Source organism: Oculina patagonica, chromosome 3, assembly GCF_052425735.1.
Source record: "Oculina patagonica isolate OP01 chromosome 3, crgOcupat, whole genome shotgun sequence".
NCBI lineage: Eukaryota > Metazoa > Cnidaria > Anthozoa > Scleractinia > Oculinidae > Oculina > Oculina patagonica.
The window spans coordinates 183,858-198,622 of record NC_135760.1 but is presented as its reverse complement, the minus strand read 5'-3'; the positions used below and the strand labels follow the sequence as shown (position 1 = coordinate 198,622).

General features: G+C 41.3%; 1 protein-coding gene and 1 pseudogene across 1 annotated transcript in view; one reads left to right on the top strand and one right to left on the bottom strand.

The window, feature by feature from the left end:
* The window catches only part of LOC144645973 (uncharacterized), a 140,293-nt gene that overhangs the window by 62,907 nt on the left and 62,621 nt on the right, over positions 1–14,765 (bottom strand). The window contains 11 exon segments of the mRNA XM_078505487.1: positions 52–162; positions 264–383; positions 1,141–1,359; positions 1,657–1,995; positions 2,542–2,874; positions 3,390–3,719; positions 4,240–4,569; positions 5,078–5,375; positions 5,657–5,754; positions 6,037–6,357; positions 9,826–10,152. Of these exon segments, the coding sequence (XP_078361613.1) occupies positions 52–162; positions 264–383; positions 1,141–1,359; positions 1,657–1,995; positions 2,542–2,874; positions 3,390–3,719; positions 4,240–4,569; positions 5,078–5,375; positions 5,657–5,754; positions 6,037–6,357; positions 9,826–10,152 (2,826 nt within the window).
* The window catches only part of LOC144647625 (small subunit ribosomal RNA), a 1,749-nt pseudogene continuing 1,642 nt past the window's right edge, over positions 14,659–14,765 (top strand).

Sequence of the window (14,765 nt, the reverse complement as noted above, 5' to 3'; positions counted from 1 at the left end):
AGGGGGGGGGGGGTTACGGTACGTTTTAGAACAGGAGACGTTCCTATTTACCTGCATGACTCTGTTGTCTTTGATAATAGTGATGATGTATTCATTGTTTGTCACCTGTCTGGACAATCTCAAAAGCTTGATTTCCGACTTTTCTAACACGTCGATACATTTCTGTTGACAAACAACCACACAAATCCGTTAGTTTCTGTTATTTGTTTACAAAACAGCAGTAAATTCATCAAACAAACTAAAGGTTAGCTTAGTAAACTTACGTTGACTTTGACGAGCTCCTCCTTAGCCTGACCGATGTTGAATCCAACCTGGGGCTCGGTTGCTAGGATACCTTCTGCTTCATTCATCACTTCCTGCATCGGCGCCAACACTTCCTGTACCTAAAGAAAAATGCAAAAATATAATTCAAATTAAATGGAAACGACTTAAATAAAAGGCATAATATGTTATTTGCACAAGACATTTTTAAATCATCTAATCCCGAACTTTGCTGGAACTCTTTTTTACGCAGAACAAGCGTAAGAGTTGCACAAGGCGATAGCCGAGAGCAAATCAAGTTTCTTGAGTGCTCTTCATACTTCCTACTCGATATACGCACAGCTAAAAGCAAATCAATTCTTTTACAGTGGAACCCCGATGTAACGATATGCCAAGGGAGCAGCAAAATTATATCGTTATATCGAAACTCCCGATATAACGATATGGCCGGAAAATATTTTATCATAACCTAAAATATCGTTATATAGGGGTAAACCTAACAAATACTTTTTACTGCATATAAAAGGAGGATAAAGAGGATAAAGTTGATAAAGAGGCTTAGAACACAGTATATGTTGTTGCATTAAATTCGTTGTTTTGTGACTGTGTACTGATAATATTGTTATAACGGGAAAGATTTTACGTTCGGTCCGCTAAATTCTCATCGTTATATCGGGAATATCGTTATATCGAAGATCGTTATATCGGGGTTCCGTCCCATACATTTAACTGTAACTTTTGCCGGGACATAGAATATTATCGTTATATCGGGAATATCGTTATCGTTATCGTTATTATGGTGCACGTATTGGATATGCTCACGTATAGTAAATTTGATTGCGTGGCTCTGCTAGCTATGTTATAAACTTAGATATCTACCATGGCAAGCGTCTTGTTGGAATTTCTCAGTTGTTTCTCTCCGCCAAGCAATTTAGCATTAAAAGCTTCCAGGCGTCTCTTTATCTCCTCTACTTCGCTGGTCACCATGATGACGTCATTACTGATTGACAGCTCATGACACACGCCAATCAAAGCCTCGGACATGGACACAAGGTTTTGGAACACAGGTTTGTGGTTTTCATAGTCTTCCCGCAAGGCCTGTTCAAAGAGAGTCAACTGTTAACTTTCTGTCGCTTGTATTTTCCAATGAATGGAGTATCCAATTGACTGTCGAAAAGGAAATTCGTGCAACGCTCTCTGACAAAATCAATCAGAGCAAAACCTTTGTTTTTCCAATCAATGAGGGTGAAAAGGAAATATGAGTAATCCCGATCGCCCACGATCGTCTCATTTTTGCAAACGATCGTTGTGCGATCATATAAAAACTGGGCTTTAAAAAGATGGACTAACACAGAAGAAGCACATTGAAGAAAGAAAAGAAATACAGCACTGTACCTTAAGCTGCTCTTCTTTCTGTGTCATGACCGCCATGTCACTCACATCACCCACACCTAAACCAAGATCGTCAAACTTCTTTTCGCTCTGTGTTAACCACGTGACTACCTGTTCGCGCACTTCCACGTAACCAACCACACTAGGTACCAGTTTACCAAGACTCTTCTGCCGCTCGTCCATTCCCGCTTTGAGGTTTTTCCAGCGGTTTTCCACATCAAGTAATCTCATCTGTAACTGATGTCTATCGGCGGCGGTGTCGGCCCGTGTCAGCATATCAATACCTCGCTGCTGGATGTCGTCGTAAAGAGGAGTATGAAGGTCAATATCTTCTTTTATTGCCTGCAAAGATAAAGGATTTTCATTTATTCTCAAACTCGAGAATATCCTCTAGTATAAAGCCTTGCATTTCTAAGACTGGCCAAGAGCAACACTGTCAAAAAACTCAATGATTGTTTTGGAACGAGAGTTCTACTTTAAAGCGTTGATTTGAATGATCACACACAAGGGTTTCCTCTACAGCCGTAAACGATAAAACCACTTTATTTATTTAGCATAGTAAACAGCACTACATGAACGCACTGGTCAACAGTTTTCGTGTGAATCAATGGTCACACACTGGGTTTATTTCACAGACTTAGAGGTAGAACCACTTTCTACAGCTCAGCAAACAGTACAACATGAAAGTACCGCTCAAAAGATTTCATTGAATTGTCACAGACTAGGGTTTCTTCCACAGACTTAGAAGTTAGAACTACCTTCTACAGCCCAACAAACATAACCACATGAAAGTGACACTCAAAAGCTTTCATTTAAATTGTCGCACACTAAATTTTCTTTCAAGGAATAAGAAAACACAACAAAAGTTATATAATACGTAAAAGTTACCTTCAGACCAGAGCCCTGTTTCTTTATGATACTTGGTTTAATTGACAGTAAACCAAGGGACTGGAATCGACTCTCTGTGTCGTACAACCATCTTTCAAAGTCATCCAGAGCCTCGTTGAACCCTTGGCAGCGGTATAGTGCGGCTTGCAGATGCGTAATGCGATCCTTGATCTTGTCTTCGATTCCGCAATACAGATCTGTGACGTTTTGGACTTTGGACTTTGTCGAATCAACAAACTTCTCGTGGTCTTTGTTCTCCTGCATTAGTGCCAGTCCACTGGACTGCAATGAGCCTAATTTGGGTCTCCGCTGGGCGAGAGCAACCTTGGCGGCCTGGAACACAGAATCCACCATCAATTACGCTTGAAATACGTACTGACAATCGGTGAGGCTCAGCAGAGCATTCTTATACAGAAGAACCATTACAATACGGACACCAAAGGGATTGGGAAAGCGTCCGTATTATGGAGGTCTCCGTATTACAGAGGTCTGGTTTAAATGAATTTTGGTCTCTATAGGACCAAGTACACTCTTGTAATAGGGAGGTGTCCGTAGGAGAGGTTCGACCGATCGTTCATAACAAGCAGCACTAACAAAAATCTCACAGTTGTACATTTTTCAGATAATATGCTACAGTCGATCCTTTTAAATACGGAACCCAAAAAGACAGGGAAGAGTGTATTATGGAGATGTCCGTATTACAGAGGAAGAGTTTATATGAGTTTTGGTCTGTTTCAAACCGAGTTAACTTTCCGGAATAGGGAGGTGTTCGTATTACTTGTATAAAAGTGTCCGTAAGAAGAGGTTTGACTGTATAATTATTCGAATATTATTATAATTATTCATACCTGAAGCTCAGCCAACTGTCGCTTTATCGCATCGCTGTCACTTCCAGCTGGTTCCTCCAAGATGGCGGCGTCCACACCTGTTAAGTCCAGTTCAAACTCCTGCAGCGCGGTGTAAAATTGATTTGAGGCGTTCACCTGCGCCTCGATCAGGTGTTCTCGGTTCTGAAGCTCCAATCGAATTCGTTCGTAGCGTTCATTGGTTGCTTGCTGATCGTGACGTGCTTCGCTTGACATCCCATCGTACTTGTCGAGCTTGTTGGCTAGCTCGTCTCCAGTCTCGTTCATTTGTTTGACGTCATGTGCGCGTTTCTCGACAGCTTTCAAGACACCCTGTGAAAAGCCAAGCATCCGTTCATTAACACACTACATTTGACTTAAGAAAAGAGGAAAAGTTGGTTTGAGAATCTAACCGAGCACAAAATTGACATCAACTACTAAAGGCTAAACATTAAAATCCAATACTGCTTCGTTCTCTCATTGTTTCTTGTTAAACGCATTATACGGTAAACAGATTGTTTTATTGATTACATTATTGTATTGTATTGTATTGTATTGTATTTGTATTTCAAGTAATGGTCAGTATTAACTGAAGGAGCAGTTCAATACCGAAAAATATTAATGGAAAACACGAGCTACAATGAAGAGTAACGTACTTTAAACGTACAACTTCTTCGAAGAGGTCTTCACACGGTTGAAATAACAGAATAGTTAATATTGAAGGTCGAGTTCGTCTTATGTAGACACGCGACGGGGCGACTGGTCCTTAAGAGAATGCAGTTTATCGCCGTTCCCTACAGCTGCTAAGAGATTTATTTTTCTAGTAAATAAGTTTATTAATTTATTCTCTAACCCTGATGTTCTGTAACTCTTGTTTCGCAATCTCCACATCAGGCGAGACACCCAAATATGATCCCAGCTCTGTTTCTGCTAAAGTAACAACATCCTTCACGTTCTGTGAGTTATCGTGGTACTTTTGAGCCAGCGGTAACACATCCTCAATCTGCGCATGCCGTTCGTTTGTCTTTCTATTCAGCTCGTCCCATCTTTTCTTGACGTCATCTAGTTTAGCGCTGATCTCGTCCTTCTTAGGGCCTGGGCCTGAAGACTCCAGGAATTCAGTGGCTTTTCGAACTAGATGGTTGTAGCTCGGCTCGTGCATTAAAACGTCGCGCCTGTCGGCCTATGAACACAACAACAAACGTGAGAGGTGTGATCATGGAAAAAACAATCGGAAAACACAGCGCCTATTTGGTGAATAGCAACCCCTTATTTTTTAACTTATTTATCCCATAAACTTTCATCCCATTTTATTAAAAAATTTAACCTGCCACGCCCCTTGTAAAATACCTTTTTCAGAATAGCAGTGATAAATTAATTAAGAAACGATTTAGGATTAAGAAATAGCGCGCGGAAGCCACTAACGAAAACTGGGTCTTTTGAGTACACTCACCACGAGCGACGCGAACTTTCGAAATACATCGGAACATTTATGCGACAAGCGTCACGAAACTGAAAAATAGCTCTTAAAAGTTGCAAGAAACTCACTGAGTTGAATTTTCGGCGACAAACTGGGAGAATTTTCGCACTATCACCGTAAGGGAAAGATCACTTGTGTTTCTTTACAGCAATTAAGTTAACTACTTTAGCGAAGTTTACTTAAGTATTGTAATACTGCAGTTTAAGCGTACCGTATTAGCGATTTCTTCTTCTCGGAGCGTGATGAGATCAGCTTTCAGTGGTTGATAGTTAAACGCCACTTCCTCTGCTCGAGAAAGCCAGTTTATAAAATGATTCATAGCTTCCTCGACAGGCTGATGATCAACTGGAAGCATAAACACTTTCTCCTGCTCCAGTGACAGAGAAGTCAGGTACAGTCTCTGCTGACGAATCGTACCCTCCAGATCGTGGAAGTTCTCTTTGATCTTGTCCAACTTTTCTTGGATGTCGCGGGGAATAACTTCACTTTCACGTTCTCCATTTGGTAACCTAAGGAAGAGGTGAAAAAATGTTAAGAATTTAGAGTACTGGCAGCGAGAACAACTAGATGGACTTTAATGAAAAAAGTATAGTGGAACCTCTTTAATTAAGAATACGGACACCAGAGGGACAGGGAAGAGTGTCCGTATTACAGAGGTAGAGTTTATATGAATTTTAGTTTCTTTCGGACAAAGTGAACTGTCAGTAATAAGGAGTTGTCCGTACTAATGAGGTGATCGTAAAGAGAGGTTCGACTTCACTATGATCTTCGAAGTGCACAGGTTACTTACGAGGCTCTCGACCTATGGGCATTTCTGATCAGCCAGTCACCAGTCAGAGTCGCTGTCGTGAGCAAGGGCTTGTGTTTACTGATCTCTTCACGAAAGGCCTGCAAAAACAAGCAGCATTGTAAGAAATAGTAAAAGTATTTGACCGTACGTCAACTGATAACTCTCAACAAATTTTCCAAAGTTACGATTGCGTAAAAGATGAAATTAATTATTCAAACCATTGATTGGTTTTCTACACGACGGATTGAACCTGGTATGACGTAATAAACGACTTATGCATGCCAAACAAAAGAAAATATCCCGTTTATTCCAAAAATATCAATCCAAAAGCAAGCAGATCATGAGAATAACGAAAATCATTGAAACAACAACGGCCTTACCTCGAGCTCTTCAAGCCGCTTCTTGACCGCCTGTCCATCCGTGGTATCAATGTCAACCGCTAGCAACTCTTCCTTCCTCCCGGCGAACTTTGCAAGCAGCTTTTCCACTGCAAGCTGGAACTCGGTAGCTTTGCGCATGTGTTCTTCATAATGCTCCTCAAACCGAGACATCTTGCCCTTCAACGCATCCACCCGACTTGACAGCGCATCCATTTGACTGCGCACCGCTGCCATGTCCGTAGACGAGTCTTGCAGACTCAGGAGAGCTTCGCCGGACGAGCGTGCTTTGTCGGCCGTGTTATTTAACGCTGTTTGCAAATTCTGCAAAAGGAAAAAAAAAAACAATATAAGCACTTTACAAATCACCGACGTATATTTAACCATTTAACACTTGAATAAGCGGTCAAGGACCGGTAAGTCCAATATTTTAAACTGTCAGTCATAGTCCTATATACGCAAAACAGCGTCAATGCGGCTAACATGACGGAAATAAAGCGCAATTATGTAACAGCTTATTGCACGATATTAAACCCTCCAATGCATAAAAATCAAATATTACACATGCAAAGTGAAGTTTATTCAACCGTAAACCGACAAAAAACGACTTTGATTTTAAGAGTTTCATGTTTTCGACATTTTATAGTGTGTAGTTTTGGGAGTTGAGAGTTGTTTTCGTCTACCAGCGGGTACCTGCCTCGCAGAACGAAACAAACTGTTCTTTTAGCGCGGAGTCATAAAGCAGCTGGTTTATTTCGATAAATAACGTGATTTAAAAATTGTTTGCTTTACTGCTCATATAGAGATACGCACTAAAGTGTCTGTCATTTACATTTGGCTGTATCTTTGACAGTGTTTATTTAATAATTCCAATCCGTGCCTTGTCTGCCCACGATCAAGGAAGATTAACATTTGAAAAGCTATAATTGCATTCGACTGAATATTTCAACCTACCAATCCTGGTTAACATATTTCCAAGTCAAATCGACGTTATTGAAAAACCAAGTAAACCGTGCCAATTTGGTTTTCAATATTTAAGGGCTAATTTCCAAAACTGCCGACAGCATCACAGCTAAAATAAGAACATACCTCCAAATGAAAAATAACGCGGCTGTAAAATTATCTTTGCGTGCTTACCTTTCCTCGAAGGTGTAATGTTCTTTTAGGAAATCTTTTTTTCCCATCTTCCCGCGAATTGCCGTTGCAAAAATTATAATTCGACGGCAAGGGACTATCTGCTCGAGCCGCGGCAGCTACGTGTAGCCCGGATGACCTTCGAGTTCTTACGGATATAGGTTTATTCAAAACTCCTTGCCAAATTGTCACGGAGCGGAAATATTTATCTGGTGCTTTTTCAGACACAACATGACAATCCAGGTCGAAAGCGCGAGATTTCCCGTCTGAAGATTTTTCTAAGAAGCATCCACTGCCTGATCGAAGATTTGAATTACTTGGAATAACATGCCCAGCGGGATTTACCCTGCTCGCACTTGTAGGCCCAGTAAATCTAATAAACGTTTCTCCGATCCTGTGCACGTTCGATACATTCGTTTCTCCACTGCACTCGCATGAACATTCCACACTTGAACATTGTAACCCTGTGCGTACACTTGTCCGCAGACTGTTTTTGTCGCTCGCTTCATTTAACTTGGCGAAATTTTTCCTGGGGCGATCCGTGTTTAAATTACAACCGCGACATCCACATTCTGGAAGATTACTTCGTTTCTTAATGTTAGACATTTCTGAACGCCCACAATTAACTCCAATGTTTCACGTCCAGAGGTTGTAATACGAGTAAACCGTCGAATTTATCATACGCATGATTTTATCAATAACTTTCTCCATTCACTCGCTTGTTCGCGGGCTAAAACACCATATAACCTCCTGATGAAGGGTTTAAGCGATGGTTCGAAGAAATAATTTATAGATACTTTGCTGGTTGGATAACTGGTCGCTCATGATTCGTCTTTCCCAAAACAATCGGGCAAACCGTTGTGTCTGCATGAATTTCCTCTTCAAAAAGCTGCCACTTAATTATGCATTCGCAACATCGAATTTACATTTGAGACAAGTTCGCTGTCATTGTTGTTACGGACGGTCATATGTAAAACAAAGAAACAATCATTTCCGTATAGTGTACTCCGTTAAACAGTAGAACTCGGTAAACAAGCAGTAATCCTGATTTCCTACTGAGCAGGCAAACTGCGAAAAATTAATATCAGTTTTGAATATAGCGATAACAAAATTCTGGCTGCATTTTAAGTAGTAATATTTTGACTTTAAAACTGAAGCGTGCCTAGTGACGTGTCCCTAAGAATACATTGTACTGTAAATAGCATTTAAACATTATTTTAAATCACAAATGCAAGCGTTTAGAAAGCTTTGCCAGGCGACTTGTAAAGAAAAAAGGTAATTATCCAAGATGATAAAAGTACACAGTAGGTATAACATCAAAAGAAAAGCCATTATTAAATTTTGCAGAAGGTAATCTGTTTTGTAATATGTAAAGGAAAATATTATGCTGCCGCGACACCAAAATAACATAAACAAGGGCAACAAAAAAATCATACGGCGTGGGAAAAAGTTTTATGTCAGTCTGAAATAACCCGGACGTGAAAAGTGCATTGCTCTGATAGTTCCAAGTGTACTTCTTTTGGACGATAGCATGCACAAAAAAACCCGCACAAAGGCTTTTGTTGCTTTTACTGGAAACACCTTTGAACACAATTCAAACACTTGTGTTCCTATTAGCGCCTCTCTTACGCTAGGGATGAAAATGAATAGTTTACAATTCACTTTTTTTTGCCAAAAAAATCTAATGAATTACGTTATTACAGTACCCACAACAGGGGGTTTCATTGTTCTTTAAAATAGCGATGAAATTACAATGGAGGGAGGGTTTTACATCAAAACAAACTACTTCTTCGCTTCCTTTCCCTCGCCTTTATCTGATCCACGATTACAAAACTGCTACAAAAATTTGATGATTTTTACAGAAAACGAAATTCGCTATTCATTAACACGAACCTTGTTAATTTGGTAACAGAACAATATTGAAATGCGGGGAAATTTTCCTGGAAAGTTTAATTACAAAAATTGTTTGTGCTTCAGTCATTCATTCTATTCCCGCTCTTTTGAGCCAACGCTATAACAAATATTTTTATATATATTTTAAGCAAAGAACGAAAAACCGCGAGACAACGTGTGCTAGTTTAACCTCTCGTGATGGTATCTACAAATCTCATGGTGCGAAGCTTGTTTCTTTCGTCTAAAAGTTTTAATATTTTATGGCAGCTTCACTGTAAGATAACTAAACCTGAACAATCCTAAAGCCTACACACGACGCCTTCAGCTTTTTTCCTGAGTAAATATTTTAAAATCTGGGGAAGTCAGGCACATGTCTTTGTTTACTTTACATGTACAAAGTCAATAAATTTTTATAACAATAACTAAGAAAACGGTTCATGCACAAATGTCTTTCTCGGCGATGTTTCCTGCTAAATTTGGTTTACATTTTTCTGCCAATCAAAATAAAACCCCTAGTTATACTAAAACTAAAGTGAAGCGATTGACTCTCGGAACTTTGCTTTGAAGTAGAAGGAAACAAAAATATATCAGGAGCAAAACAGAAAACCAATTGTGACTTGACTCAAACGCGTTTTCCCGCGATTGGCACTGGTTGCATATTTTTGCTTCGTGTTCTCATTGGCTGATAGCGTTATTTGCTTTGATTGGCCGGATAAAACACTTTAAATTGGTCGTATTTTTACGCAACACATCAGAAAATCTCACCTTAATCTCTTCTATCTCCTCCTTGATATTTTTCGGCTCAGCTCCAAATGCTCGCTGCTTATTCAGCTTGTCTTCCACCTTAGAAATCACTTCCGCCAGCTTTTGCAAGTCATCATGGTATTCGTCGGCCAAAGGCAGCACATTTTCCAAGTTCCTCCGTCGGTCAGCGGTCCTGTCAACGATGCTGTTCAATGCTTCAGTCACGTGACTTATCTCCCTGGAAAGGTCCTCTTTGTCGCCAGGCTGCGCGTTCTGTACCAGGACCTCGCTGACTTTGGTAAAGTTTTCAATGATGGGCGCGCGGTCAGTAATTTCGTCCTCAATATTCTGGGAGAAATAAATATGATTCTGTCAAGAAAATGGCAGCAATATCCAAGAACAGCCACACACTAGGGTTATCTAGACTTAAAAGTTAGAATTGCGTTTTACTCTAGGAGTGAAAAGATTTGCGTCTTCAAACTGTCTGTGTTTAAAAGATCAGAATGTTGACTTGTTTTATTTTTACCATACTACGTTTTTATCATAATTTGCTTGAGAACGATTGGCAATTTGCAATAGAACAAGGTTTCTAATATCCGTTTATGTTATCTGCATTTAGTCCATTAATACCAAATTGAGAGGGTACGTCATTAGGGTGTTAATTTTGTTAGGCCGAGAAAACACGTTATTTTTTATCTTTATTAGCTGTTTAAACATTATCATTTCATAATGCATGTGTTTAATCAAGATAGCTTGTTAAGTTAGGGTATAAATATACTAGCGAACGATGTTTAGTATAACGAAAGAAAAGAATGGAACGAATTATGTCAACTTAAAAATCTAAAATAAAATGTGACCTTAAGAAGATTATAAAAGATTAGTAAACAAGTGCGTAATGGTGGAGTGAACACGTGACAAGTGACGTGGCATCAGCTGGCTGTGATGGATGGATGTAATGTGCAAACAATAGTGAAATGGGTCTAGCGAAACCGCAGCAAGGGAACGACTTTGTTCAGCGGGGGGCCTGTGCCTCGCGCGGGGGGCCCCGCCGTACCACTACTCTTTCTTTTTTTACTTATTGGTGGAGCGGGCGCCGCTCACTTCTCTCCCCCCTCCGGGTGGCGATCCCCCGTCATTGGGAGTTTGGCTGGGGCGGCACATCTGTCAAATATACGCAGTGTCCTAAGTGAGCTCAGCGAACTCGCAGGGATCATTGATTTTGATTTTCAGTACGAATACAACCGTGAAAGCGTGGCCTCTCCTTTGTCTTTAGGGTTTTAGCTAGAGGTGTCGAACCACAGGGATCTGGCTTGTGGCAGCCAGCGTCATAGCGACGTTGCTTTTTTCCTTCTCGCTCTTCCTTCTCGGCGGCTGTGGATTGTTCACCCACCATAGGAACGTGAGCTGGTTTGCGTCGGAGACAGGTTAGTTTTACCCTACTGATGAGTGTTGTGCTATCTCTACGGAGGAACCGAATCAACATGTTTGCACTTGGCTGAAAAGATGGTGCGAAGCTACATCTGTTGGATTTATGCGCCTTAATCATCCGTGCTAGAAAGCAACGATAATTACCTCCGGAGAACTTTAGGCGAACAAAATAGAAGGCCTCGGCCTTTGCGTCCCAAGGTGCCAAGGGGGACAAGAACCTCCAAGGCACTACCGATAGCAAATTTAATGTTTCCGGAGATAAATCCTTTGCAGACGACTTAAATAAAGAACGGGGTATTGTAAGTTGTAGAGTAGCCTTGTTGCTACGATCTTCTGAGATTAAGCCTTTGTTCTAAGATTTGTACACACCTTTTTTTGGCCCAAGTCCAAAAGGCTCCCCCCACTTGGAAAGTGGGGTGACTTTTTTTCTAAGTCCAAAAGGCTCCCCCCACTTGGAAAGTGGGGTGACTTTTTTTCTAAGTCCAAAAGGCTCCCCCCACTTGGAAAGTGGGGTGACTTTTTTTTCTAAGTCCAAAAGGCTCCCCCCGCTTGGAAAGTGGGGTGACTTTTTTTCTAAGTCCAAAAGGCTCCCCCCGCTTGGTGTGAGTATTTTTTCTAAGTCGAAAAGGCTCCCCACTTCTCCTTATGGATGTGGGGAGCCTTTTGGACTTAAAAAAAATCTCAAGCCAAGTGGGGGGGAGCCTTTTGAACTTAAACAAAAAAAGGGAAACAGGGATCTAGGGTTAAAGATCTCAGCTAGGGTTAGGAGTTAGGGTTTAGGGTTAGGGTTAAGTCTTTAAGTCTTTCAGTCTATAAGTCTATAAGTCATAAGTCTAATAATGAGACTTAGACTTAGACTTTGACTTTGACTTTGACTTTGTCTTTGTAATAGTAATAGTAATAGTAATATAATTACTAGTCAATTATACCTTACTTATCAGTAGAATAATACTCCGTCCTCCAGATACAGTAAAAGGTGGCTAGATCTTCTTTGCTTTGATATCATGAAATCAAACATATATATGTCTTGCCAAAAGTGCTTTCCCATCCTTGTGGTAACGAAGAACTGTCATGCGCATGCGCACATCAGTCGATTACTTCACTAGCGTTTCATCGCCGAAATGAATTCCCTTTTCAAAACAGTCATTTTACCACAATGAGTTCCCTTCTGAGTTCCCTTTTGAGTTCCCTTCTCAGTTCCCTTTTGAGTTCCCTACAGTTATTTTTGTGAGTTCCATGATAGAGTTGGACCAGGGCTACAACATGCCGTTTACAGATTTGAAATCGATCAATGCGTCTGGAAGTTATGGCTCTTCAAAATTTGGACGCTGGTGCCACGCCCATTTTTACCACAATTTCAAAGTGCTCCGATTGAGCTGAAACTTGGCTCGATAATAGAGTTGGACAAGAGCTATAACATGCCGTTTACAGATTTGAAATCGATCAACGCGTCTGGAAGTTATGGCTCTTCCTATCTTTGGTCCTGGTGCCACGCCCATTTTTACCACAATTTCAAAGTGCTCGGATTGAGCTGAAACTTGGCTCGATGATAGAGTTGGACCAGGGCTATAACATGCCGTTTACAGATTTGAAATCGATCAACGCGTCTGGAAGTTATGGCTCTTCCTATCTTTGGTCCTGGTGCCACGCCCATTTTTACCACAATTTCAAAGTGCTCGGATTGAGCTGAAACTTGGCTCGATGATAGAGTTGGACGAGAGCTATAACATGCCTTTTACAGAATTGAAATCCATCAACGTGTCTGGAAGTTATGGCTCTTCCTATCTTTGGTCCTGGTGCCACGCCCATTTTTGGCGAAATTTGAAAGTGCTCCGATTGAGCTGAAACTTGGCTCGATGATAGAGCTGGACCAGGGCTTTAACATGCCGTTTTCAGATTTGAATTCGATCAACGCGTCTTGAAGTTATGGCTCTTCCTATCTTTGGTCCTGGTGCCACGCCCATTTTTGAAAGTGCTCCGATTGAGCTGAAACTTGGCTCGATGATAGAGCTGGACCAGGGCTTTAACATGCCGTTTTCAGATTTGAATTCGATCAACGCGTCTTGAAGTTATGGCTCTTCCTATCTTTGGTCCTGGTGCCACGCCCATTTTTGAAAGTGCTCCGATTGAGCTGAAACTTGGCTTGATGATAGAGCTGGACCAGGGCTTTAACATGCCGTTTCCAGATTTGAAATCGATCAACGCGTCTTGAAGTTATGGCTCTTCCTATCTTTGGTCCTGGTGCCACGCCCATTTTTGAAAATGCTCCGATTGAGCTGAAACTTGGCTTGATGATAGAGCTGGACCAGGGCTTTAACGTGCCGTTTTCAGATTTGAAATCGATCAACGTGTCTCGAAGTTATGGCTCTTTGAAATTTTGGTCAAAATGGGCGTGGCACCAGTCCCAAATTTTGAAGAGCGATAACTTTGAGACACGTTGATGGATTTCAAATCTGGAAACGGCATGTTATAGCCCTCGTCACACTCTATCATCCTGCCAAGTTTGAAGTTAATCGGAGCACTTTGAAATTTGGGCAAAAACGGGCGTGGCCGCTTTAATTCTGCGTCAACTACGTGTCATTGCAATTGTTTCGCAAGCGACAAGTGGGAAATTGATGACATCCTGGCGGGAAGTGCACGTGCCGAGTTTGGTGCGAAAAGGCGAACGGGAACATGTTCGTTCGGTCTATACAGCCACTGTCTTGTAAGGATTTGTATGGGATTTTGGTGAATTTGAAAAATTCGTAAAAAATTTAGAAATCGATTAGAAATCAATATTTTTGTTTTTTTGCAGTCTGCACGTCGTAAGTTGTCTTGCAGAATCGATTCGGACGGTTTTTGAAAATTTTTAAAATTTCGATGTCAAAAATTTTCTAAGTGTCATGTTCCGAGATAGGTAAAATGCGAAAAAATGTACTATCATGAGAGAGGGTTTCGGCAGAGTCTGAGTAAGCCCCTTTCTCCTTTGGGTCGGCGGGTACAAAACGGTGGCATTTGGAGGAAAAAAGAGCAAAGTTAAGACTCTCACTTGCTCTGTTGGCGGCATGAAATGTCGTAGAACGATGTTGTCTCGCTCTAGACAACGGCAGAAGAGATGGTTGTTGTATGCGATGGCCTTTGGCCAAGAATAATAGCCAAGTTTCCGAAGGAAGTTTCCCTTCCCTGAGGCGACTTTTTGGCATTCCTTGGACTTGTTGTCCGCCGGTATGCCTGAAGCTTGCGAGGGTGAAGTGGTCGAAAGACGTGGCAGAGAAAACGGCGGGTTTCCGCGCTCGCACGGTTCGACACTCTCGAGTGCGCCCCGTGGCCGGCCGAGCGGTTCACCCGGTTGAGAAGGAAAACGATGAGAATGCTAGCATCCTTTTGAAGGAGGCGCATGCAATGGAGTTCCCGTAGCGGTAGAGTGCGGGTTCTCTGTGGGATAGTTACCTGGTTGATCCTGCCAGTAGTCATATGCTTGTCTCAAAGATTAAGCCATGCATGTCTAAGTATAAGCACTAGTACTGTGAAACTGCGAATGGCTCATTAAATCA